This window comes from Oncorhynchus gorbuscha, linkage group LG14 (genome assembly GCF_021184085.1).
Source record: "Oncorhynchus gorbuscha isolate QuinsamMale2020 ecotype Even-year linkage group LG14, OgorEven_v1.0, whole genome shotgun sequence".
Classification (NCBI taxonomy): domain Eukaryota; kingdom Metazoa; phylum Chordata; class Actinopteri; order Salmoniformes; family Salmonidae; genus Oncorhynchus; species Oncorhynchus gorbuscha.
This window is the reverse complement of record NC_060186.1, coordinates 24,262,403-24,287,762: the sequence shown is the minus strand read 5'-3', so window position 1 is coordinate 24,287,762 and position 25,360 is coordinate 24,262,403. Positions and strand designations below refer to the sequence as shown.

At 41.6% G+C, this 25,360-nt stretch overlaps 2 protein-coding genes across 15 annotated transcripts in view; one reads left to right on the top strand and one right to left on the bottom strand.

Moving 5' to 3' along the window:
• Positions 1 to 1,045: 1,045 nt before the first annotated feature.
• On the bottom strand, positions 1,046 to 7,249 carry LOC123994670. The gene is made up of 4 exons (XM_046297552.1): positions 6,405 to 7,249; positions 5,685 to 5,737; positions 5,499 to 5,602; positions 1,046 to 4,967 (listed from the first exon to the last, which is right to left on the bottom strand). Exons 1-4 carry the CDS (start codon positions 7,214 to 7,216, stop codon positions 1,935 to 1,937), a joined length of 4,002 nt encoding a protein of 1,333 aa, XP_046153508.1. The 5' UTR covers positions 7,217 to 7,249; the 3' UTR covers positions 1,046 to 1,934.
• A 2,806-nt stretch (positions 7,250 to 10,055) lies between these two features.
• LOC123994671 (forkhead box protein P2-like) overlaps positions 10,056 to 25,360 on the top strand; it is a 118,604-nt gene continuing 103,299 nt past the window's right edge. For all 14 annotated transcript variants that reach the window (XM_046297566.1, XM_046297565.1, XM_046297570.1 and 11 more), the window contains exons 1-3: positions 10,056 to 10,465; positions 21,800 to 21,868; positions 22,635 to 22,688. The gene's annotated coding sequence lies outside the window, so the exon portion shown is untranslated. The remainder of the gene's footprint in view (positions 10,466 to 21,799; positions 21,869 to 22,634; positions 22,689 to 25,360) is intronic.

Here is a 25,360-nt window from a genome sequence, read left to right as displayed (position 1 = left end):
CTGAAAGATGTCAGTGTGATTTATCAGTTCATTAAATGAGGTCCCGAAGGGAGATGATGTGAATGCTGAGTCAACAATCGGCATACCTAATTGTATGTGCATGCCCTGGATGCATTTTAAAGAGCGACTGAATGCACTGTTTCTGCATGTGATAGAAACAGGCATTTCAGAATTCGGAATTGGAATCATGCATGTGACAAGATATCAGTCTTGGGGATGTGGTTCCATATGGCAGTTATTGATGTTTGTCCCCCATGAGACACCATAGGAGCATAGCCAGAATTACTTCCTCAAAATAGTCAGGAAAAAAATACATCTGTAATTAATTTTTGAGGTTTTTGCTGAGGAGGACGCAATCTTACATCTAGCTAAGGTGTTTGATGCAGTATTTCTCAAGTAAAAAAATGTGTGTCCTATTGTCTTAGATAAACTTACGCAACGAAGTCAGATCCGCTGTGCTGATAGGCAGGCCAGCTTCACTGCGTATGTTTTCTTTTGCCCAGGTGTTGTTGATGCCTGACAGATCTATCAACGCCTTGATAGGTATTTATCAGCTAACCACATCATAACGTATTTTATAGCAATCTGTCAGTCGATGACACAGTCAATGACGTGGCACGCAACCATTGGTTGGCGCATGGATGCAATGTCTGAGCAGGGGATCGCGGCCACTGGCTGCGTAAGGATTCGTCAAAGCCGTGTATCCCGTGTTAGTGGGCAAGTAAGCATTATCGCAATCAAAACCCAACCCTCAAGTAAGTCATGATGAACTCACAGTACAATCACCTGCCAACTCTCCCATGAATTAGCACTACTGGCCCTATATGGCTCGTCTGAGGACAGCAAGCACTTGGGGACTTGGGTAACGGAAGACATATCACGTCCAGCATTTTACAGAAAGCTATAGCAGTGTACTTTCTGTCTCTTCACGTCATGATTAATAATAATGTTTTTGTGCAACTTTAGGGCAGTTTCTGAAAACTGTTGCAATGTTTCATATAAGGAGGTGAAAATATATCCCATAAAAAAATGTAATCTCTCAAAGTCAAGTACAGGACTTTTAATGGAAAGACAAAGTCACAGAAATCACACAACTTGATTATATCATCATCATCATCATCCTCATCTCCAATCCTTGCGATGATTAAGTGATGAAAAAGTGCAGTCCATTTGACCGTACTATCTGTAGGCTACATGTCTGAGAGAGATAGGTCAGATGGGGGGGGTGGCCAGTAAGTGATCTCCCAGGATCACAGAGATATTGTAATCTCATACGTCTGTCTAACGCATGCTCCAGCCCAATCAACTGCGGCCAACATGGATGTGTGACTTATACATTTCAAGTTCATTACAGAGGTGCGATATGACGACCATATCATATCAGCTAGTCTAAGTTAAAGCGGTTGAACTACAGTGCGGCAATGACTATGCAAGACAATCTTTAGTCAGCGTATAAGACCCGGGGAAATCTGGAAAGCTTTCTGTTGAAGCTCATATGTTATCATTGTTGAGGAAAGAAAAATGGAAAAAGAAATAAAGAAACTTCACTTTCAAATCTCCAATGCCCCACGCGGTTCAGCTATCCCCTTTTGTCCTACATTGGAATAATGGATTTCGTTCTCCTTTAATAACTTTGGTACATTTTCACTTTTGATATTGGGCCCATAAAACACTGCAACAAACTAAAACAAATCATGGCAACTCTTTATATTGAGTTGCTCTCATACCTCTGTAGTAACACTGTCATTACACCAGTAACAATATTGTATTAACAAATACATTATAATTGCAATAGCTAATACTGAAGTACCATGTACAATAACAACAATGCTGCTACAGTAGTAGGTACAGGTATAAGAGTAACTTCATGTAAAGTGTTACCCAAATCATACACACACACGCACAATATTTTTAATTCTTTACACACAAACACTTCACCTCTCTCCATCTATTCTGTCAGTCCCTGTCACGCGTTGCCTATCTGCCACACAGCACCACCAATACAGTGAGAACAAGTAGAGAGCAAAGCACGCTGGGAAATTATACACAAGAGTGGTAAAGAGAAACACTGCTACCAAAAGGGCATAGACCAGTGCTCTGGTTACGCTACTGAGAGAGATGAACATCCTCAACCATGCCAAGATGCTGCTGGCAGCATCCTCCACTTTCTCAGGGGGTGGAGGGCTCGTACGGCTGCTGAGGGTCTCCTGATCCTCCCCTAATGACGATGGGTTTTGGGTTGACCCCTGACTGACCCCTGACTCACTCCCGTCACTGACCACTGTGTCAAATCTTGTGCTGAGAGAAAATGAATGAGAGAGGACAGTTGTACCTCTGTTTGGAGATGACGCATAGGCTTGGCCCATAGAGGGCTCTGCATTGCTACTGGGTGTAGTTTGGCTAAGGCCTTGTCTCGGTGTGAAGGTCAAATCGGGAACTGTACATGCCTTCATGAGAGAATCTACCCAGGAGTCTATGTCAGTCACCGCTTTCTTAGTGAGACGTTTTGCCTGGTGGTTCGGTACATTTTGAACGACTTCAGGTACATCTGACAGTCTCTCCTCCTTCTCGTTGTCTTGTTCGGCTAAAGGACAATTATCAACCGACTGCAAATATAACACCTCTTCTAACGTTTCCTCATTCAAACCTTTCTGTTCTCTGAACAACTCATCTTCGCCCTCCTTACCCATCCATTCTTTATCATCCTCCATTATAAGTTCTTTGGAACCTTCTGACAACTTTCCATTTTTATCTTGTCTTGGTCCTTCAACATTTTCCATTGTCACCTCATGCTTTTCTTCCTTTTCTGTTGACACGTCCTCACTCTCATTTCGGGTGTCGGCGGTCTCGTCCGTTAAGTCCTCCACTTCTTCCTTTTCTGGAGTTCCCATACTTATTTCTTCATTTATCTGTTCTGTGTCTCTCTGTCTGGACATTTCGGCCACAACATTTTCTGTCTTTTCCACGTCTCCTGCGTTCTTTTCCCTGAACACTGCGGGCTCTGTTAGGTTGTGCGTTGATGAATCTTTATCCATATCTATGTCTCTGTATAGCTCTTCTTCATTTACGCTCTGATAGATATCTTCTTCTTGTATTATATTCGACCAGAATCCCTCTTCGTGTGTTTGGTTGGATCTGAATTCCTCAACCTCTTCTAGGTTCTCTCTGTCTCTCTGTTCTTCATCAAACTGTCTGAATTCCTCAAATTCGTTTGATCTGAATACTTCATTGGGTGTTTGGTTCGGTCTAAATTTTTCGGCAAATGTCCGGTTCTCTCTGTCTAGCTCTTCATCTTCATGACTCAGGCGCAATTCTTTGTCTGTATGGCTCGGTCTGTCATCTTCTTCATCTTGATGGCATGGTGAGAATTCCTCTTCCATCTCAATTTTGTTTGGGCTTAATTCCTCTGCCTCAGTTTGGTTCCAGCTGAATTCACCATAGAATGTTTGGTTCGGTCTAGATTCTTCTTCGTCTTCTTGATTTGATCTGAATTTCTCTGCCTCTGATTGATTCGGTTTAAATTCATCTTCCACTGTATTAAATGGTCTGATTTCAACTTCGTCCGATTTGTTTGGTCTGAGTTCCTCTTCGTGTGTTTGTTTCAGTCTGAATTCTTTTTTTACTGTTTGATTGAGCCTGAATTCTTCTTCATATGTTTGACTCGGCCTGAATTCTTCCAACTCTGTTAGGTTCAGTTCTAGATAGATGTTGTCTCTTCGGTTCATTTGGAAGTCATATTCCACTGCTGGACTCTGTCTATGCAACGCTTCTTCTGTGAGGTCTTGTGTGAACTCTTCTTCCTCTGGTTGGTTCGGCTTGAATAGCTCATCCTCTTTGTAGGCCTGTGTGAATCCCTCCTCCACTCCATAGCTCTGTGTGTTTGCTTTACCCTCTGTCCTCTCTGCGACTGTCTCCCTAAATGTCATAGTATCATCAGCTGTTTTGTGCACGTTGCCTTTAACCTCTGCTACCACGTCGGAAGAAAGCGTCTTGTCTTGCCTTTCTCCCTGCCAGATTCTATCTACTGCATTGGCATTCTGAGATTCCGCCATTGCTGTCATATCTGTTGTCTCGGTCTCCCCCGAGCTTGTTACCGGCTCTGCTCTGTATGGTGTGAAAGGCTCCTCTCCTCTTCCTCCCCCCGCCTCCACATGCTTGTGGCACTGAGCCGTGCTGTCAACAGACCCCCCGGCCACCCTTGCGGCACCCGAGGGAATGGATTCCTGTAGAGTGTCTGTTACAAGGATAGCCTCTGACCTTTGGGAAGGATTATAAACTAACGCTTTGTCGTTTCTGGGGAAGGTGACACCCGAGCTTGACAGTGGCTCCTCGGCACTGACCACAGGCATCACATGATTGTGAGCCCACGACGGCAATTCATCTACCGTGCAGTGGGTGTATCTTTGTGTATTTGAGTCCAAGTCATCCTCCTGTTGGTTGTCGACTTTTGAGGAAGCCTCAAAATCCTCCGTTTCGATTGAGGGGCAAACTGAAGTTGCCGACTGTAGCCATTCAGACTCTGGCACACTGGTAGTATCTTTGGAGTCTGTGCCATTGAGAAAGGCTTCCCACAGATCACAAACAGAGGTTTGTTCTCCCAGATTGTCCTCTGACTTGTCTGATGTGAGCTGAGGTGTGGTCCTTGTTCTAATCCAGTCATCCTCATCTGGAGTCCCCACACGCACGTTATCTTTGCCCCAGTCCAGGGAAAGTAGGGGTATCTGGTGGTATGTCATTATTTGAGGGGTATCATTGGTTTGTTTCTTCTGGCGTAATCGTAGGAGACTGGAGGCTCTGTCCCCTAAGGGTTTGATTCTGATGTCTGGAAGTGAAGGTGGCTTCTCCAGTTCGTTATGTGGTAGCCCATTGGAAATGTGTTCCCGTCTTGCCGCCTGCTCTTGGCGAGAAAAGTATTCCTGCACTCGTGCTGAACAGGCCTTCCTTCGTCTGCTCCTCTGACTACTCCCCTGTCAGTCAACAAAGAAAGGAAAAGGGCATATTTAGGTTTGGACTTACTTCGTTGCCTTCACAAAATGTGTTTTAACATCTGGTCTAACAAGGACTAATAGAAAACATATTTGAACTTATTGCAATAAAACAAATGTGTAAATTTGTAGAATATTGCAATGAAATTGGTACTTTGGTTGCAATAGCATTTTTCTTTATACATACTTTCCCTCTGCAGTTAGTAGTGGCACACATGACTGCAATAAAGCAATGTATGGTATGCTCTCAAGTATCATGTAAAATGCCTCACTGTCTCCTCACGTACTGTGCAGTATGTTACACTGACTCATGCGTAACTAGCTGAAGTACAGACATGCCTCACTGCAGAAAGAGCATGGTTGGTAATAACGGTCAAACATGTATTTAACTATATGTATTTTAGGGCGAGAAATGTGTTAAATATTGTTTTGTGTCAAATGTGTATGTGGCAGTAGCAAAACAGGACATGTCATAATGTTTACCAGCCCTTTAGTACAAATGATTGACCTCACCAAATTTCTGTGACGGTAATCCTCATGATGCAGAATAGAGAGCAGGTGCTCTGCGTTTTCCACTTTTTTCCTGCCAGTCCCCTCTGCTCTGTGTGTGGCTGAATCTGGAAAATAAATTGCTCACAGACTCAGATTCCCGAGCATGGCGTTCACATTTCACAGACATAATATGAGCGATATACACACCTGGAGTGTCTGTAGTGGTCTCCGCGGGGTTCTCCTCAGCACTGTTCATCTTACTGTCAACACAGAGGACAGACCGAATTACATGAAATGTTACGGGGCAAAACAATAAGGAATTGCTGTTCCCCCGAGAACCAAAACACAGAGGTTGTTAAGATTTTGGTCCTAAAGTAAAAAACAAAATGGAAACATTTGATTTTCCAGTCAATATCAGACGTCATGGAAAGCTGGACTGAGACTAGATCCCATGGGGAGCTATTTGATACTGTGGCCGTGCACAACGGACATCTATGAAAAAGCTAACTCCAACAGTCATGCACAGGTGATCCATCTAGAATAATAGAAAGATTTTTTTTCTTCCATATATATATATATATATATAAATGTGTCACACTAATAATCAAATATTTTCCTATTTCACTAAGAGATAATAATATGTTTTAAGCCTATTACTCAATTTGCTGTCAGAACTACTTGTTTGTAATCTATGCTATAGTGACTAATACTTAGTTATTTAATACTTCAGTAATAGTGTGTTCAATTCAATTCAATTCAATTCAAGGGCTTTATTGGCATGGGAAACATGTGTTAACATTGCCAAAGCAAGTGAGGTAGACAACATACAAAGTGAATATATAAAGTGAAAAACAACAAAAATTAACAGTGTTTCTATCGCTTACTGTCAGCAGAGGGAACAAGAATAGGACTGGGGTGACTCCTCACCTGTTGAATTTCAGACAGGTTCTCTTCTCTCTCCAGTTATTTACTTCCTCTAGCTGAGGCTCCATTGCTATCAGATCTCTGCCTCCCTTTTTGTGACAGAACAGCACATAGTTCATGTCACTGTTGTTTGCCCAGAAAGTGCCCACTGATGTCTCGTATCTGAGGCAGAACTCCACTCTGGTTCCCTCCATCTCAAAGGGCGGCACGAGGGTAAGCCTAAACGCAAACCTGTCCGTCGTTCCATCGCTGGAGCCCGGGACGTACTCAGCCAGCAGGTCAAAGTTGGTCTTCCAGCTATCCAGAGTGATCCGGATATAAAGGGATTTATTGTAGCACAGGTTCACCACCCTGACAATACCCCTGAGCGCGGTGGTGCCAGGAAGTAACTCAATGCTCTCCAGCTCCAGCTTCTGATCCTGGAGTCGCTGTTCGAGTTCCTCCGGAGACGAGGGCACGGTAAACAAAGATGACAGGAAATACTCGTCCGGTTCTTTAACTTTGACCTCGGGCTCCGGGGGGTCAGCGACCTCTGCCCCTGTCAGGTCTGTACTGTCAAACTCCTTGACGTATACCAGATCCAGACCGAAGGCGTCAGCAAAGGACACCTTCCTACGGATGACGGCCAGGGGCTCGGGCTCCGAACCATCTGACTCGTCCGACTCGTCCGTGGCGCCTTTCTGTGTGTATCGGCTTCCTCGCTCCTCTTCCTCCCTCACTCCCCCCTCGTTAATATCCCCGCTTCCCCAGGTTCTGGTGTCTGGAGCCTCCATGAAGTTTGAGGGCCCGAGAGGCCTTGGATCGTCTGCAGACATCAGTGGGCTGGCTGTCTGTCTACATTGGGAAGGGAGGACAGAACCAGAGTGCCCCTGGCTGTGGCGACACTCGAGAGGACGTGAGTTGACATACGGGGTCCAGTTACAGCTGAATATTGTGGTGTAAGCCAGGCCTATTAATAGGTCTCATACAATATGCTAGTCTGGCCCCTGCAGTCATCCGTCCCAACATAACGTCTCTCATATCTGTTGCAATAAAGAAATGTACCAGTAATAACGAACAAAAATATGACACATATAAGACAGAGGCAAAAAATGTATATTGAACTCATCTGTGCGCATCTATTGAATGACAGAATGAGATCATCACTTACTAGTAGTGTATGGTTTTTATGGTTGCCCAAACTGCAAGTGTTGCATGCAGTTTGCATCTGTCACTTGCAGGTATCGATAAAGTCCTCCAGACATGGATCAAAAGTGGTGCCAGGGCCAAGTCCCTGTGGATTCCTCATCTCTCCTATACCCTCTTGCCATCGTGATACTATAATCCCCCAAGCCTCAGGTTATTGAGGACAAAGAGATAGGACTTAGAAAATGAAGCAACTTCAGAGGAAATTATTGTACAGTAGCCAAGCTCTCCCTGGCTCTCAAACAATCACCTCTCTTATGATGATGCCAGAGTAACATCTACCTTGTAAAATGACATTTTAATTCCTTGAATCTGGCCAGATAGGAGATGCAAGTACACCTGTAAATCTAACATACCCCTTTCAACAGGCTGTAGGCCTAGTTATACAATACAGCCCAGGTATGCAGACCGGTTTCACACTCAATGGATTCTTTGTGCCAGGTTGTTAATGAATCTCAATGGATTCTTTTAGAATTGAATTTTCAACATGACAACAAGACAGTGCATTTGGTATTTCTACATACAATGACATGAATCTGACATGAGTATGATATTTACTGTACTGAATAATCAGATCAGTGTATGACCAAAGAGGGTTTCTTCCATGCCCAAGTACTTTGACACAGCATTAGGTCATCTACTCAACACACCATGGCTGACCTCAATATATATGACTTTTGATCGCTTATATGCATTTCAACACCATCAAATGCATTAGGTTAGGTAAAGTCAATAATAGCTCGGTATACAATACACATTTGTTAGCGTATTATAAGACATGCAGTACCTGTGTGACCTGTGTGAATTAAAGACACTAAATTACCAGTAGGTGGCAGCAAAGCACCATTTTCCATACATCAGGGATATCGTTTTTTTTATACTTCAATGACATCCGAAATGATCTTTCCTCCTATTTATAGAAATTATGATGGAATGCTCAATCTCACTTAGAATCTTCCAAAATGTCATGGAATTGGATCTTTTACGAAAAAAAATATTGTATTTTAAACCATTTTAAGATTTTAATCTTAGTCGTCGTTTATAAAATATATATGAATGTATTTAATGTTGTATGTACAATATTCCCTTTTATATATTTCGCACACATGCACATACATATTATCTGGTGTAAATTGCAGGTTTAAATTGTTTACAAGTTTGACAATGATATGTAATATTTGTTTTTGACGTAAGATTATTGTGTGTTTGTTGTGCACAACAAAACGGAACAATAAAATACCAGAAGCACATCCCTAACATTTAAACAAAGCAGAGGTTTGAACGTCACATTAAAATGAATGTACCTTCTTTATACACATAAAATCAGAAGCAAGTGATTTCAATCAACCTTTTAATCAACACACAATTGTTTCAGTTTCATAAAGTCGAATTTGTAATTTAATATATATATATATGAAAATGTGTTTTTCCTGTATATATATGAAAATGTGTTTTTCCTGTATATGTAAAACAAACTACTTTCACCCAGTATTTTATCTATAGGGAGAGTAAATAAAGACGACATACAACAGGTCAGACCTTGAACGTCAATCTCTGCGGTCCACACCGGTCAATGCTGCAGGTTCACTGCAGTGGACAGTGCGTTATGACAAATACTTTTAACATTTCTAAAGGTTTAAAACATTAATAGATGTCTTAATAGCGCTGGTCCAATTTGAAATGTTTTACGAACACGACTGATCAAACTGCAATGGCACAAGGATTACTATTAAGTATATTGATCACGCATCAATAGATCGAACGTCTTATCGTCACCATGTACATGTCAACAATAGCTATATTTATAGTTTCTTCTGATGATTGTTTAAAAAAAAATATCTCATCTCATCCTGAATCATAGCCTATTTTAAAACATCTATTCTTCACATGAACATATAGTAAATAGTTATTTCAAAAGAGTAGAATTACCTAAAATATTATAACATCCTGTTAGGCTATATATTTTTGCTAATTCATTTTCTTTGCGCTGACATTACCGATATGCACCCTTAGTTGGGACTGATTAGTTAGCAAATGTGCACTAAACGTTTTAGTGATTGCTGTTTGATGTATAGATGATTTATTTTCATTGTGTGCACACACCTTCCAAATAAATATCCGTATTGATGCTCACATTGATTCATACCTGTTTAAGATCAGTAGGTTAGTCTACACATAACAATGTATATGTTTATTATACAATATAATACACCTTATTTGGATATTTAAATACGTTTCTCTCCAATGGCCGACTTTATAGATCAACTCTACAGTAGATATGGGAGCTGGCTTCATCTGGAAACAAGATGTAACTGGCAATGGGACTGTTTGCTTATCTTTGACTTACAAAAAAAAAAACAACCGTGTAACTTACAAAATAGTTTTTTTTGTTTACAAAGCAGGTGGACGTGACGTCATATGGGGGTGGGGGGGGGTCGTAGCGCTCAAAAAAAAAAGAATAACATTCAACTCCGGGTAAGTGCCTCCCCTGGGGCTGTATTGTAATAAGATAGTCCAAAATAGTTCGTGGAATACATCTCGATGTATTGAATCGCATTGCGAAAACAAGCTACTTCTTCGCATTGCGCGTCATGCGAGAGTATTCAAACCGGACTCGGTGTACTGCCTTTTCTGTTACATTAGTAATAACAGCAGCATTGACTGGAGACAGCAGGAGTGCAAGACAACGCTTGTATGAGTGCAGCGCCAACGGAGGAATATTTGAGTTTTTATTTACTCTACGGCTTGTTGTTCATTTTTTTTTCTGCTTTATGGTTACTTGTACAGTCACGTGTGAAGATTTCTTGAAGCTGAAAGAACACCAACTTCTTCTCACGTGGTGGCTCTTGTTTTCCTGGAGGAAATAAACCTGCGTTTTGGTAAGTTTGAACCAAAGTGTTTCTTTCTATCCACCCTCTTTGAGTTTCACTGATTCTCTTCATCGATTCTTTACTGTCCACTAACTTAAATGATGAAGCCATAGTTTGTGCGGGTGATTGTGAACGACTTCAAATCATCCCAACAACTACATATTGCATATGTATGTGTATATATATATATATATTACATATTTCATGTTGGTTCCTTTCATGTACTTCACACAATAGTCGACTGTGCTTTTTCGTTGCCAAGGACCCTCATGCAACACTGTCCGGCGTGTGCAGCCAATAGGGAGGATTAGAACTCTTCTATAGATGACCACTGGCTCGTTGAAGCCGATATGCAACAATGTATCCTATGCGTCTTTCTTTTCAGTATATCAAAGATGGATCTATGTATTGCCATTAGCACTAATAACAATACAATAAAAGGTTATGGGAAGACCATTTTTGCATAGGTTGAAAAGTCAGGTAGAATAGTTGTAGATAACCAGTTGAAAGTAGCCTACCAATTCAGAGATGTATTAACTTATTCTGATGTTTTTGAATTAATAAAACTATATATTTTTTTTAATGTAATGGTCATAGTCACATTCATTCACTGGAATGGAATCTCAAAGTAGTCTCATTTAAATGTAACAATTCAAGTTTGAAATGAAATATTTTTTGGCCATTGAATATAATGATCTTTTCTCTAAAACTAAAAGTTGAGCTATTATAACTGATTCGTTGATAATCATGTGTTGCAATCTAGTTTACTATCTGTGTAATGAGAATTCGCAGCAGTGTCGTTATCAGTTGCGCCACAGTTCTTACTGTTATCATCACCTTCTACTACTATAGTACTACTACAGTAACTTACTTTACTATTATTTGATGTTCCTTTTTACACTACAGTTACTATTACTATTACATTACTATTGCATTACTATTGCATTACTATTACATTACTATTACATTACTATTGCATTACTATTGCTTCTGACTACCAACTGCCGTTGCTGCTCAGACTAACAAAGCTTAAAATGAAAGCAAACGTATACTAGTATAACTAGTTGTTATTGTTGTTGATGGCGATGATGATGAAGATCAATGGGTAACACCTTACCGTTGCACTCTTGCTCCATTACAGCATATTCCATATCTTCACAGCCCAGATATAAAATGAGATGCCAGTTTCAGCATTATCCTCATAGTTCTTAATGAGCACCATGGACTTGTAGTTTGGACGATGGTTTGCTACACCTCGGGTTAAGGCCCCCCACCCCTTAAAAACACTCTGAAGTACCTCTCTACTTTAGTTAGCGCTGCAACCTAAATCGATAGCCTAGGTGTAGCTTTTTTCTTTCTTATAGAAGCGCTAACAAAGTTCCCACATGGCCTGTGATCAGTTTTCACCCCTGGTGGATTAACACGACTGAACCCTTTTGTTCAAGCCGTGGGTGCACAGGTGTTCCCCAGCCTGAAATGCAGGTGTGCTCCACTGTTTCATCACTCAACACTTTTGCTCTCATTTTAGGACCATACTTTTGTCAACTCCTTGTTTGGAACCTCTGTGATCATTGCCTGGTAGGAACTATATAAGTCTGTAGCTATAGAGGCCCCGTTTCAGGACTTTTTAGTTTGTTGTTGACGTTCACTTTGGGGAAGTAACCTAATATTTCACTCTGCTGTCTGCATAAAGGCTATGTGGTTGAATGTGGACAAATGGTATCTGGCCAGCATTAGTAGCACGCTGCACTTACTATTGTGTCACTCTGCATCCATTTGATTGCTGCATTTATCATTTTGTGGTTTGCTGCTACATTATGGTAATATGAAAATGAATGTCCTCCCAAGGATTAATGTGTATACGTTTGTCATACCTTTCAATCATTTATCAAAATTGAAGCTGCAATATGTAACTTTTGGGGCATTCTGTCATTCTCATTGAAAGCAAGTCTAAAAAGCGGTAGATCTGTTCTATGTACACTATTTCTATGCTTCCCGTTCATAAATTTTGTGTTTGTATCATTTACTTTTGGTTTTCTACACTACCTTCAAACAGCTGAAAATACAATATTTTTGGTTATTGAAAAGATAGCGGTTTCCACAGCGGTTTAGATGGTACAATGATTCTCGACAATCTACACTATACATTGCTTGTTTTGTCACATGAACTGAAATTAGGTGAACTATTAGAATTTTAGCAACCAGGAAGTGGCAGAGGAATTTCTGCATATTGCACCTTTAAGTTTTAGATTTCAGCCGACCAGTCATAGGTTAATGCATGATTTTTTCTCTGGTAAAAAAAAATGTATGCTAGTAACTGAGAAATAGTATATGATTTGTTCTGTTTTTCATGTATATTGAGTCTTCCTTTAAATCATTCAAAGGACATGCACTGCATTCTGTCTTTAGAATAAAGTACATATTGTTTTCTTTTAATTTATTACAGATCAACTTTGAAACAAATACCTACTTTTTCATTATATGTACTCTAGCCTCTCTCTTAGCTTTTGTATCGTATCACCACCCATCCCCCCCAGCATCTCCTTTTTAATAAAACTGGCAGCTTGCTCAACCTTAGAGGTGTTGCTCTGTTTTTTGGGGGGGAAAAGGAAAACAACAAAAGGGTGGAGCACCATAGTTTCATTTAGTCTAAATATGAGCCCTGTACCCTGTCTGTGTTTTAATTTATGGGCAAGTCAACTCTGCTCTCTAAGCCAATTAAACTGGAAAGCTCTCTGTTTTTATCCCGTTAACTTCATAGAAATGTTTCCATGACAACCTCCATGCAAGTTAAAGCAACCAGAGGTGATCAAGTCTTTTTTTTCCCTCCATCCCTCCCTCCCTCCCTTCCTTCAGAAAGAATGGAATTTGTGTTGACAGTTTTGGCCTTTAATGGCACTTTTGTGCTGCGTGAACATATTTGTTTACCAGGATCATGTGCTCCTAGTTGTCAGCCTAGAAGAGATTGACTTCTTAAGATAAAAGAGTATATAGCATGCTTAAGAGGCCCCCAGGCACTGTAATTATCCACATAATGGTAATGGTGTTTTGTGTGCCCCAGGAACGAAGAGGCCGAGAGCTCAGACTTTTTTTTAGTTGCGCTCTGGGTCACTTCTATAAGCTGGACTTTCTGCTGTTCTGGATAAGTAACACTGTGACTTTTGGCCAAGAAAAGCTTGTGTTGGGTGGAGTCAGAGGTTACGGATTCAACTGAGATTGCGGTTTGACTCAAGACTCAAGGCTGTGTTAAGTGTTGTCTTTGAAACAAGTCTCAACCCCCGACGGGTTTATTTTACACCGAGCATTTATTTGACTTCCCGGACAAGTTTGGAGGAGTGTCTCATTGCTCGTTGCGTTATGACTCACTTTAGAACAATGGGATACTGATAACTGTTCTCACTTGTCAGTTTGAAACACTTGCCAATATTTCTATTTGTGTATAACAGTCCTAAATGCGGTGTTTTTAAGAAAGCAAGGTTTCGAAATATCACGTTGTACGTCACCATGCCACGATCTCAGGGTTGTTGCACTACAAACAAATGACCAAACACATGTGTGCTGCAGGTTCAGCGGGTTCCCAAAACCTCATAATGACTCCTGTATTTTAACAAAGAATAGAACCTACGCAAACTGCAGCATGACTTGTGACTGATGTTAACAAACTTGCTTTCGCACTAATCAACAAAGCATTGTTACCATTGCAGTCTACCAACGCAGTCCTGCTGTATCGGCACAAGCTTAGGCCTAGCGGTAGATGCTGGATCATGACCTAGACCTTGACAATTGAACTACCTTTAAAAGGCCATTAGTTCTACCTGTTACGTGGACTTGCTGCAGTTCAACCTGCATTATCTGTACAATTGTGTGATTTCTGTTTTAGTTGTTTGATTCCCATGCGAGAATAGATTTGATAGTTTTGGGTCACACTAAATGACTTAAATGTAAATGTAAATGTTCTTGTTCACGTTTTTCTCCTGCTTTGTGCAGCCAACACTTGTTTACTCTATATGACAGAGATGGGCAACTCCAGTCCTCGGGGGCCAGAGTGGTGACACTTTTCCCCCCATCCCAAGCACAGCTGATTAATCTAATTGCATTTTAAACTGAAGATCACTAGTAGTTGATTACTGGAGTCAGTGTGAGAACAATCAGGCCCCCAAGGAATGGAGTTCCCCATCCATTCTCTATGCTATAGTCACAGCAGTGTAAAATAATACCAGCTTTTTGCTTTTCTTTAAGTCACGGTTGGATGGAGAAAGAAGGGACAGTGTACTGGACTGGTGTGAAAGAATGTGTTGGTTGCAAGGTCTTGCCCTATATCAAAGATGGAGGGTCAACTCATAGCGAACGGCAAGGTCGCCATCACTCAGGCGAAATCTGCCACCACCCTGTCTGCGTCACTGTAAACAACCACTCACATCAGACAGATTGAGAAATAACAGGGCTATTGTCTTAACTCTACAATTGTTTAACGGTTAATTGAGAAACAAAATTGTGTAATGAGTCATGTCTCGATCTGTGTGCTAGCTTCATCTTACAATCTGATTCAATTGTTGGTCAAATGAACATGGCTTTTTTAAACACCTGGGGCTCATTGAAGTTGTCCTTTTAGGAATTCTAGGGAAAAAAGGGAGGGAATGGCTAGTATTGATTTGAAGCAGACATGTGCTGCTCAAACAGCAGGAACACAAACAAACACTGACCTTCCTCTCACTGGTGCTGTGTGTGTCTGAGGACAATTCTGTAGGGGAGAGAGAGATGGGGGGGGGGCTGTTTATTTCAAACATGTTGTAAAAACACAGGATTTGTGAGGGTAATGCTTTTTGACAGGCACATTAGGCTGCAGAAAGAGCATCGAGCTCGGGGCTGGGGGCATATGGTGCTGCCTTCTGCCGGCGTTGCTCTACAACAAGTTACAACACTCTGGCAGGGTCACGACTGTCTCAGGCTTGTTCCTTCTGTCTCACTGGCTCGTCTAAATAAAAACAGCCAGGGAAAAAAACAATCGGGCTTTTGCAGCTTTTGTCTTTCAGAAATACATGGATGCACTTTAAACGACAAAAAATGACATTCTTGGCTATGATTTCTTTACAGTGATATAAAAGGGAGGCAATTTTCAGAAATATGCCTAGCTATTTGGTGTTGTGCCTTTGATATCATGGCCACATTATAATATCTACTGCATGACGGCTAGTTGATTAGATCATAAATGTCTCTAACAATCCTATTAGCACATTCTAATAGTTTGAATACTTTAATGATTTGCCAATGTATAACAGGTGACATTACAAGCGTAAAAGCTATTTACTAGCTCGCTATTAGTAACACTTCATACCAACATTTTGCCCGCTATAGAGTTTCCTCAAACTTGTCCGTGGACAGTAGGCCTAGTCCTTTTTGTCGTAGGGCCATAGTTTTATATCCTGTAATTTCAGAGGGATGGACTTGGACATCATGATGTGAGATGCTGACGCAGTGTTCTGGTTAGAACAGAGGGGATTGGTTGAGAGTAATTATAGGCTACTGTGCGGCTTGTAGGGTTCCCCTGGATGACAGGGCCATGAGCCTTCATTCAGCCACTTTTATAAAGGAAATGGCCACAACATATGGCCGCAGCAATACAATGGTTTATTTTTAGGATATTTGATGGGTGGTTTTTGATTTAGATTGTCACTTCTGGCAACCAGCAAGGCAGATGGTGTAAACTTGAGTGCCCATCAAAGCCTAAATACCTCCGGGCAGCTGTTGCTAATAAACTTTTTTTGTGCATTTATTTCCTTCTAACATGGTTTAGGTCAAGAGCAGTCAAACCTGTTACAACACCTGTTTCTGCATATGTAAATCTGTTGTTTTGTCATTTCATTAGACAATAAAAAAAAAGGCAGAGGTCACTCGTGGTTGCAAATGCAGCTGGCACTGGGCCCACTTGGCACGGTACAAAGAGAAAAGGGGGAAAATACCAAGAGAGAGAATGAGGGACGGAGGGATAAAGAAGTAGAGAACGCTGGTTTCTGTAGGAAAGCCACAAGGCCATAGGATGCTTCCTCTGTTGTAAGCTCTATATCTGGAAGGATGCCTGCAATTCTGAAGAGAATGGAGTGGCTCCCACAGACTACAGGACAGGGAAGAGAAGGCGTTCTCTCTCTCTGTCTCTTTTTCTCTTTCTCCCTGTGAGAGTAGCAGTGAGGCAGGACATGCCCAGGAGCCAATGGCTGGCACATGTGTGGCTGCCACGCGCCACACGCTTCCCTCCCGACCCACCCATCATCTGGTGCCCCCCTGTGGCTCTCGCCTCTCAACCACATGTGCCAGGGTCTGTTTGGGCTCAGGGGCTAATTGTTCTTTGGTAAACCTAACGGCATGCTTGTTCGGCCCCGACATTAAAACCGAGATGGGAATGAAGATCGTGCTCTTTTTAAAGCAGTTATTTTTCATGAAGTCTTGAAGGTTTCGTTTATAATCTGGTCTGTGTAGCTGAATGTAACAAATACACCATGAAATGAAAGGTTATTGCCTAAATGTTGTTCGAAAGCTTGGAAGATTAGTGTTTTTTTTCTGTGCAGAACTAGAGCAGGGAACATAATATGGCTCATTCTTGCATTTGGATGTCATGCTCCTTGTGAGAAATGGACTGACACGCGTCCAGAAACAATGTTTATTGCCTTGTCTTTCCATCTGTCCTCCATCCTTTGGTGATAATGAGGTATTTGAGGCACTTAATGTTGAAGTGTTGCTGATGTTGATGCTGTGAAGCCAATGTTTAATAGAATACATTATATTCTGTCCCACTCTATTCCACTGTCTCCAGTAGTCTGGGGTTGTATTGGCCCCATGCAGTGAGCTGGTCTCATGTGGCCCTACAGAGCCACACCTCCTATAGCTGTGGGTTGTTCTGATTTGTAGCGCTTCCTCTTTCCCTTCACACAAGCAGCCAGACAGGAAGCATTAAAAACAGGCACAAACCCCCTCTGATACGGGAGTTCATTAGAGATGGGCCTTTGATGGGCCTCCTTTTTAAGTGACTACGGTTTCAAATACCTTGATGTAGAAGCTTAAGAAGCCATTGTTGCAGTAAGCCCTCCTTTTGGTGCGACTTATTTAGATCTGCATAGTAAATCAAGAAGAGTAAATAGCCAGGCAGCAGATGGAAGCACGGAGATAAGGCCCCGGCCCGAACAATCACGTTTGTATTTTGTTATGATGTTGACAGCAGCTAAAACTCACTAATCTAGCTCCACTGATCTGCATTTCAAAGAAATCTCATTTAGCAGTGGGGAGGATAAAGTTCTTCTCATTGTGTCCATTTTATTGCGTTCTCCGTTAATTTATCTGCTGGCAGATTTAACGTTCACCGGGGCTCGGGGAGGGTGAGAGGAGAGAGAGCGGCGTGCGCTGTGGCGGTGGCGTTGCAGAGAGAGGGGGTCTTAAATTCTGTGAATGCGGTAGCGTCTAGACTGTGAGCCCAAGGTAATTACACGTCCGGTGATGAATAGAATGAGTTTGAAGACTCATCTTTGTTCGGGGGGCCTGAATTGCTCGCCTCGCACCGATAAGGAGCATTTGGTTCCCTGTAGAAAATATTATTGGCGGTAACTTTTCCGTAAGCCCCCACCGTCGTAACACAGGGATGGTATTTACGTTAAAGATAAAATGATTGTGTACAGTAATCTGACTTGTTAGCATAATGTCCCTCTTTCATCCACAGACTCTTCTTCTATAGCCGCTGTGGAGGTATTTCTGCTTTCCGTTTTAAATAGTTTATCTTGACTAAGCGCAGCGCTTTATGTAAATAGCCAATGGTATTATTAGGCCCCTTGAATGCTTGAATGCAGTCTGTATTTATAAGTTGATAGAATTTAAAGATCATTTTTTGTATTTAGGCTAAGCGTAAAGATATGTGTGATATTTGTAAATCTCTTGAATTGGTCACACAGACTAAGAGCATTCTTGTTGCTTTTCCTCATGAATAGGGTATTACGGCTTCACAGGCCAACGCTGTATTAAATTTAACTCGGCAAGCCATTTTGGATGAATGGAACAATTACTGAAAATTATGTTTTTATCCAACTTGTAAGGCGGTGACATTCTACCTGAATATTTATTCAGACAAATATAGCTAAGTGTTAAGTAGTTTGATTCAGATTTGGTGTGTCATTAGTCCTTTATTGCATGTTTACTAAGCCTTCATGCTAGTACTAAACAGTACAGTATTTTCTTTTGAAGTACATCAGTACTAGACTAGATGATTGTGTACGCTAACAGAAACATCGCCATGCCTATTTTCACAATAGACAGTACAGCATGGAAGGGGAGATTTGTATCCTTTTTCCACTGCATAAATGTTACACAGAAATCTGTGTGCACTGTGCAACACGTCTTTCCACAAACTGAAACAGTAAAAATAATGGAACTTGGCAGGTTTTGTTTTCCGAGGTGCCCTTTGGGCTGAGGGCTTTTTGTACAGTTCAGAGAGCACATTCCACAGGATTCAGCAGTTGCTGGTTGCCTTCAGGGGTCATTGGAATTTGGAAAGAAAAAAAAGAAAGAACATTTCTACAGGAACATCCAGGCTAGGCCATTGGTCCATGTGTCTTAAGTATCAGAGAGAGAGAGGCTGGCTGTAAAACGCTCGCTCAACCACGAGAGGAATTCAAATGTTGCGAGGGGTCAAGTGCTTAAACATGAAGTATAGGCATTAAAACGTCTGAGAGGTTATGTGGCTGCAGTTGGTCATTTTTACGGTAATGTAACAAAACATAGCAAACATTAGAAAGATGCATGTGGAAATACCAGATAATAACAGATTGAGGATTGTTTTATACAGAATTGCAGATAGGTGTATTATAAGGACATGGGACCTGTCATTATTGTCGTCAAAACCTGTCATTTACTGGTTGATCATTGAAGTCTTCAAGGCACTGCACCCTTTCGCTCTGGGGAAAAACACTTCACATATTTTTCTTTAATGTGTACTGTACATTACCTTAAACCTGAAGTTCACCTCTCATCTTTCTTGCACAGACACACACACATGCACAGACACACACACATGCACAGACACACACACATGCACAGACACACACACATGCACAGACACACACACATGCACAGACACACACACATGCACAGACACACACACATGCACAGACACACACACATGCACAGACACACACACATGCACAGACACACACACATGCACAGACACACACACATGCACAGACACACACACACGCACAGACACACACACACGCACCCACAAGTACACCCCTCCTTTTTTTTAGCACAGACTCACATGCACACAAAAGCACTTACTCGCACACATACACACACACAAGCATACATTCATATGTACTAGAGCTGGGGGATATGGTCAAAAATAGATATCATGATAAATTGCATAAACAAAAATATTTATTATCCTTTAAACTACAACTACTGCTATTAGTTTGATGGTTGTAGTCATCAATTGTACCATTTAACAATCACCCATATTAGCAAACGCATTTAATTTCAAATGTCACATTTCTCTAGTATAGGCTATGTATAGTAATGAAGGATATCCGTAAAATGCCTGCGGTAACCTTTCTAGGGCGGAACCCCTCGACAACATTCCGCTGAAAAGGCAGTGCGCAAAATTCAAAAATATATTTTGGAAATGTATAACTTTCACAAGTCCAATACAGCAAATGAAAGATAAACTTCTTGTTAACCTACCCATCGTGTCCGATTTCAAAAAGGCTTTACAGCAAAAGCACACATATGATTATGTTAGGTCAGAGCCAAGTAAAAAAAACACAGCCATTTTTCCAGCCAAAGATAGGAGTCACAAAAAGCAGAAATATAGATAAAAATTCATCACTAACCTTTGATGATCTTCATCAGATGACATTCATAGGACATCATGTTACACAATACATGTATGTTTTGTTCGGTAATGTGCATATTTATATCCAAAAATCTCAGTTTACATTGGCGTTACGTGCATTAATGTTTTGATTCCAAAACATCCGATGATTTTACAAATAGCCACATCAAATCCCAGAAATACTCATAATAAACATTGATAAAAGATACAAGTGTTATTCACATAATTAAAGATAGACTTCTCCTTAATGCAACCGCTGTGTCAGATTTTTAAAAAACTTTACGGAACAAGCATAATCTGAGAACGGCGCTCAGAGCCCAATTCAGCCAAAGAAATATCCGCCATGTTGGAGTCAACAGAAGTTAGAAATAACATTATAAATATTCACTTACCTTTGATGATCTTCATCAGAATGCACTCCCAGGAATCCCAGTTCGACAATAAATGACTGATTTGTTCCATAAAGTCCATCATTTATGTCCAAATAGCCACTTGTTGTTAGCGTGTTCAGCCCAGTACTCCATCTTCATGCGGCGCGAGCACTACGTCCAAACAAAAACTCGAAATGTTCCGTTACAGGTCGTAGAAACATATCAAACCATGTATGGAATCAATCTTTAGGATGTTTTTAACATAAATAATCAATAAGGTTCCAACCGGAGAATTCCATTATCTGTAGAAAAGCCCTGCAACGAGAGCTAACTCTGTCGGGACCGCGCTTCACGAGCCTGAGACACTCTGCCAGACCCATGACTCATTCAGATTCAATTCCCCCTCCTTTATAGCTGAAGCCTGAAACAAGTCTCAAAAGACGGTTGACATGTAGTGGAAGCCTTAGGAAGTGCAACTTGACCCTATAGATACCGTGTATTCGGTAGGGCAAGCTTTGAAAAACTACAAACCTCAGATTTCCCACTTCCTGGTTGGATTGTTCTCAGGTTTTCGCCTGTCATATGAGTTCTGTTATAATCACAGACATGATTCAAACAGTTTTAAAAACTTCAGAGTATGTTCTATCCAATACTAATAATAATATGCATATATTCGTTTCTGGGACTGAGTAGGAGGCAGTTCACTCTGGGCATGCTATTCATCCAAAAGTGAGAATGCTGCCACCTATCCCAAACAGCATAAGTGATCGGTATGGTCGGTGTCGATCATTTTCGGTTTATCGTACCAGCTCTAACATGTACACACAGACACATACTCACATGCATACAGTCACCTGACAGGCAAATCCAGGTGTACTTTGTTGTTCCCAAGTTTATTGCTTTCCCCTGAAAGCTAATAACTCATAGCTCATGTGCAAGAAAACCTACCCACATTTATCTTATACATGTTTGCACAAGCACAATCGGGGGCATTTACAATTTACTATGTGAATTGGAAACTTGGTTGATAATGTTTTACTGTATGGGAACATGCTTTTGATGAATGATTTCTCTCTGATCTGCTCTCCCCCTGTATATCCTCTACAGACATCTCTGGACTGGATTCCTTCCCCTCCTGAGACAGACGGACAACAAACACACGTTTTCACCCTCGGGGTAAGTAAGACAAGCCTTTCATGTCCTGTCAAAGGTTTTCTGCCTTTGGACTGATAAGGCCGAATTTGACAATTGTTAACGTGCCGAGTGTAACTGTGTAACTTGACTTAATTTTCCCCATCCAAGATCATTAATCTTAGAGGTGTCGTGCATAACTTTGAGGGCACAGATGGCCAAATCTTAGACTTCTGCATAAAATAAACGATTCTTTCTAGATTTTCAGTGTTCAAATGGACGAGACTTGCCTGCGCCTCCTCATTTTCAATGGATATGACACATCTAATCTTAAGGACAAAGGTGTTTGATTTTGTTCTAGTTTCTTTACTTGGACCTGGGCAGGAGTCTTACGCTAAAGCCCAGCTGAGGCGCAGTTACCTCCATAGAAAAATAACAGATCTTCGTCTGCCCACCATGATAGAATTCCACCTCTGCAGTGAAACCTGTCAGGTTGTGCCTGTTTGGTCTTCACACTTCACAGACTTCCAATCTACTGTCGTTTTTTTGTTGAAGTTATGACATGCATTAGATCCAACCAACGTGGACTGGCAGGAAGGATATCTGAAAGTCTTCTTAGTGAATGTTGGGAAAGTTACCTAGACGCCCGTGTTTAATTGAGAATGACCCCGTCCTAACACATCACAATAAACAAGGGGTTATTAACACCGAGAAACTCGGAAGTGTTTGAATGTGTTTATGTGTACATGCATGAAGGTGGTGTTGAACATGCACTAGCATGTTAGCTCATAACAAATGTCCATTTGTCTAGGATGAAATATGCAACGGATGTAAGAAGGGCCGCCACGTTCTGAAGTCCAAAGTGGTGAGTCATTACTGGCTTTTACACTGATCTTCTGCATGCCCTTGTGTTGTGTGTGTGTGTCTTCTGATTATTGTCCGATCTGAACAGTCACATCCACTGCCAATTCCTGTTGAGATCAGATCGAGGGATTCACATGCGCTGGTCTTTCGGGGCTGGAGGTACAAGACAACTCCTATCAAGTGACGAAGCTCATTCAGAACTCCAAGCGGAGAAGTGTAGATGCATGAATCCCCGGGAGACGCGGTTCATAAGTCAATCCTCCGTGCACAATTCTACGTACAGTAACAAGTGGGAGATGCGTGTGCACCCTACTGTACTGTAACGTCACCCAGTGGCACAACTCAGAGCTTCTGTAGCCCCTTAGAGTCCCAATGAGATTCTCTATGAGACACCCAGCGGTGATATCTGAGGCAGTTTGTCATCACCAAGTCAGTAGAAAACCAGCATAAAGAATCCCAGCCAGCACAGTAAGTGTGACACACACTGATTATGTGACTGCTACTACGGCGGAGGCCTGCCGTCATTACTAATGTGTCCCCACAGCAGCCAGACTGAGACAGACACACAGGTGTCTCAGACTGAACAGAACATTGCCAGACGGTAAAACTGCAGTAGCGATGGGGAGGAGAAGCCTCATCATCGTGAGGGGATGGAATTAAGCCGTAATTGGATGGGGGATAGATAATCGAATGCTAACTTGACAATGGGTGATTGTTCAGTGAGCACAGAACAGTTGAAGTGAATTGCTTTGCAGGTAAAATCAAATGTACAAGTACAGGCTTCTGTGTTTGTAGTCCTCCATAACTTCTCTACTATCAATTATTTGTGTAATTAAATGGATGCTGTAGGTAATTCTCCAGTATTTTCATAGAAGTCACCCCATAAAATGTTGTGAAAAAAGTCAGGGCTTGTTTTGATCTGTTTTTCATTGTTGCGGAAGAGAACTACTCTTAGACAGGTTATTTCCTGAATCCCGGCCACTGGTTTATTTTCATATTTTGACCCAGTCTGAGGAAGAACATCTATTTATCTCCATATTCAGCTGCAGAGTTTTGCCTTTGAGGTCCAAGTATGATTCAAGTGCGGCAGCTAGGAGCCACGCGGAGCGAGAGGCTGGGTTAGGGTGGCTTAGCTCAGCTGTAGGCCTCAGCACCAGCCCACATCCCAAGAGTCACATCTTCACAAGACTAAGCAGAACCGAGATTCCCTTCTCTCTTCCACCTAAAAGAGATTTTACTATTCGTTTTTCAGTTGTTGAGTATCCCATTTAAATCTTCAAAGATGAACTCTTAAAGCATATCTGTTCAGGAACAGAAGCCCTCTCATCATCCCAAAGAAGTATAATTGACCTAACTTTCGCATTACTGTGAATGTACACATATATCAAATCTACAGCAATTAAAGCATATCACTGGCTAGTTTATAGAAGCAGGCCACGGACGGATGGCTTTGCCTCAGACTTCCAATTTGGAATTGATTTCTTGTTATGATCAGAGCTTCTGTCATTTCATTTCCAAAATCCTAAAGGCTTTTTCTGAGCCAAGGAGCCCGACTGGCTTCCCCCTGAGTAGGAGAGGGTAACTTCCACGGGTCTTTACCCTGGACACCCTGACTACTGGGGAGGGAGAAGAATCAAAGGGACTTGAGTCGTCCCTGTTGGCAGGCTCCATTGTGGGTCAGATGTGGGATTGAAGAGGATGGGGATGGAGATCAGGCTAGCGCCCCTTTTTCTAATCTTTATCCACCATTAACTCTGGCGCCCAGTGTGCGGCTGGGATCAGGTCATTGGTCAATCCCCCATTCAAAACCACCCCGGAATATTTCAAAGTTAAGCCCCGTCTACATCAAAAAAGTATTACTCATCAAACGTTCACTTTCTCACTCTCCGGTCCTCCCAGGGATCTGCCTGCCTCCCATTCTTCCCTTCCTTCTTATATTCCTCTCTTTATGGTCCACTGTTTTGTCTTCCCACTTGGAGGGAGAAAAAAAGAGTTGACGTTTTGGAACTTCCCCAAGTTTCCATATTCCAGTTTAATGAGGTTTGGTTTGGGGTCTGATAGTGTCATGCTGTGAGCAAATTGGACCAAGAGTGGACCCACGTCCTACTCTTTACAGATCTTTGGTTGGATTAGGAGTTGGAGGTTTTTAAAATAGAATTCTGGAATTGTACTTTGCTCACAGGAAATATATATTCACACATCATACATATGTTCAACCTTGTCCTTGTCCTTCACTTGGTGCAAGCACACCATGTGTAACCTATTGCTTCTCCACAGTATGTTCCTTCAGTTTCCAAAGTCTAACAAGGTAGACTTAAAAAAACAACAACATCTAACTTCAAATCTATTTTATCAAGAAAGTCCTTGCGCTGATATGTTATCTCCTTGCCTTTTCAATCCATTTAGTTTGTTCTAAGGTTTATTTGCCTCTCCTCCTACCTGTTCAGAAGTGGAGTAATGAGGACCCAGAAAGAAAAGGAGAAGAGGCGTCTAGAATAGATCAAGCGTAGAGGAGTGTTTGTCCGGAGTGGACAGTTGCCATGAGAATAGAGTTACAGAAGGGGGCGTCTCTACCTAGCTGCCATGCCTCCTGATGGAGAAGACACACTGACTCAATGAGAGTATTGATCCGGAGAGGAGAGGAGGGGGGTATGCTAATCAATAGTGTGAATG

Excerpts from the sequence above, each read along its gene's own strand:
- LOC123994670 (XM_046297552.1), bottom strand. The coding sequence starts at position 7,216 with ATGTCTGCAGACGATCCAAGGCCTCTCGGGCCCTCAAACTTCATGGAG. Across the intron at positions 5,738-6,404 it reads ACCTGTCTGAAATTCAACAG|TAAGATGAACAGTGCTGAGG; the intron begins GTGAGGAGTCAC and ends CTGTGTTGACAG. Across the intron at positions 5,603-5,684 it reads GACCACTACAGACACTCCAG|ATTCAGCCACACACAGAGCA; the intron begins GTGTGTATATCG and ends TTTATTTTCCAG.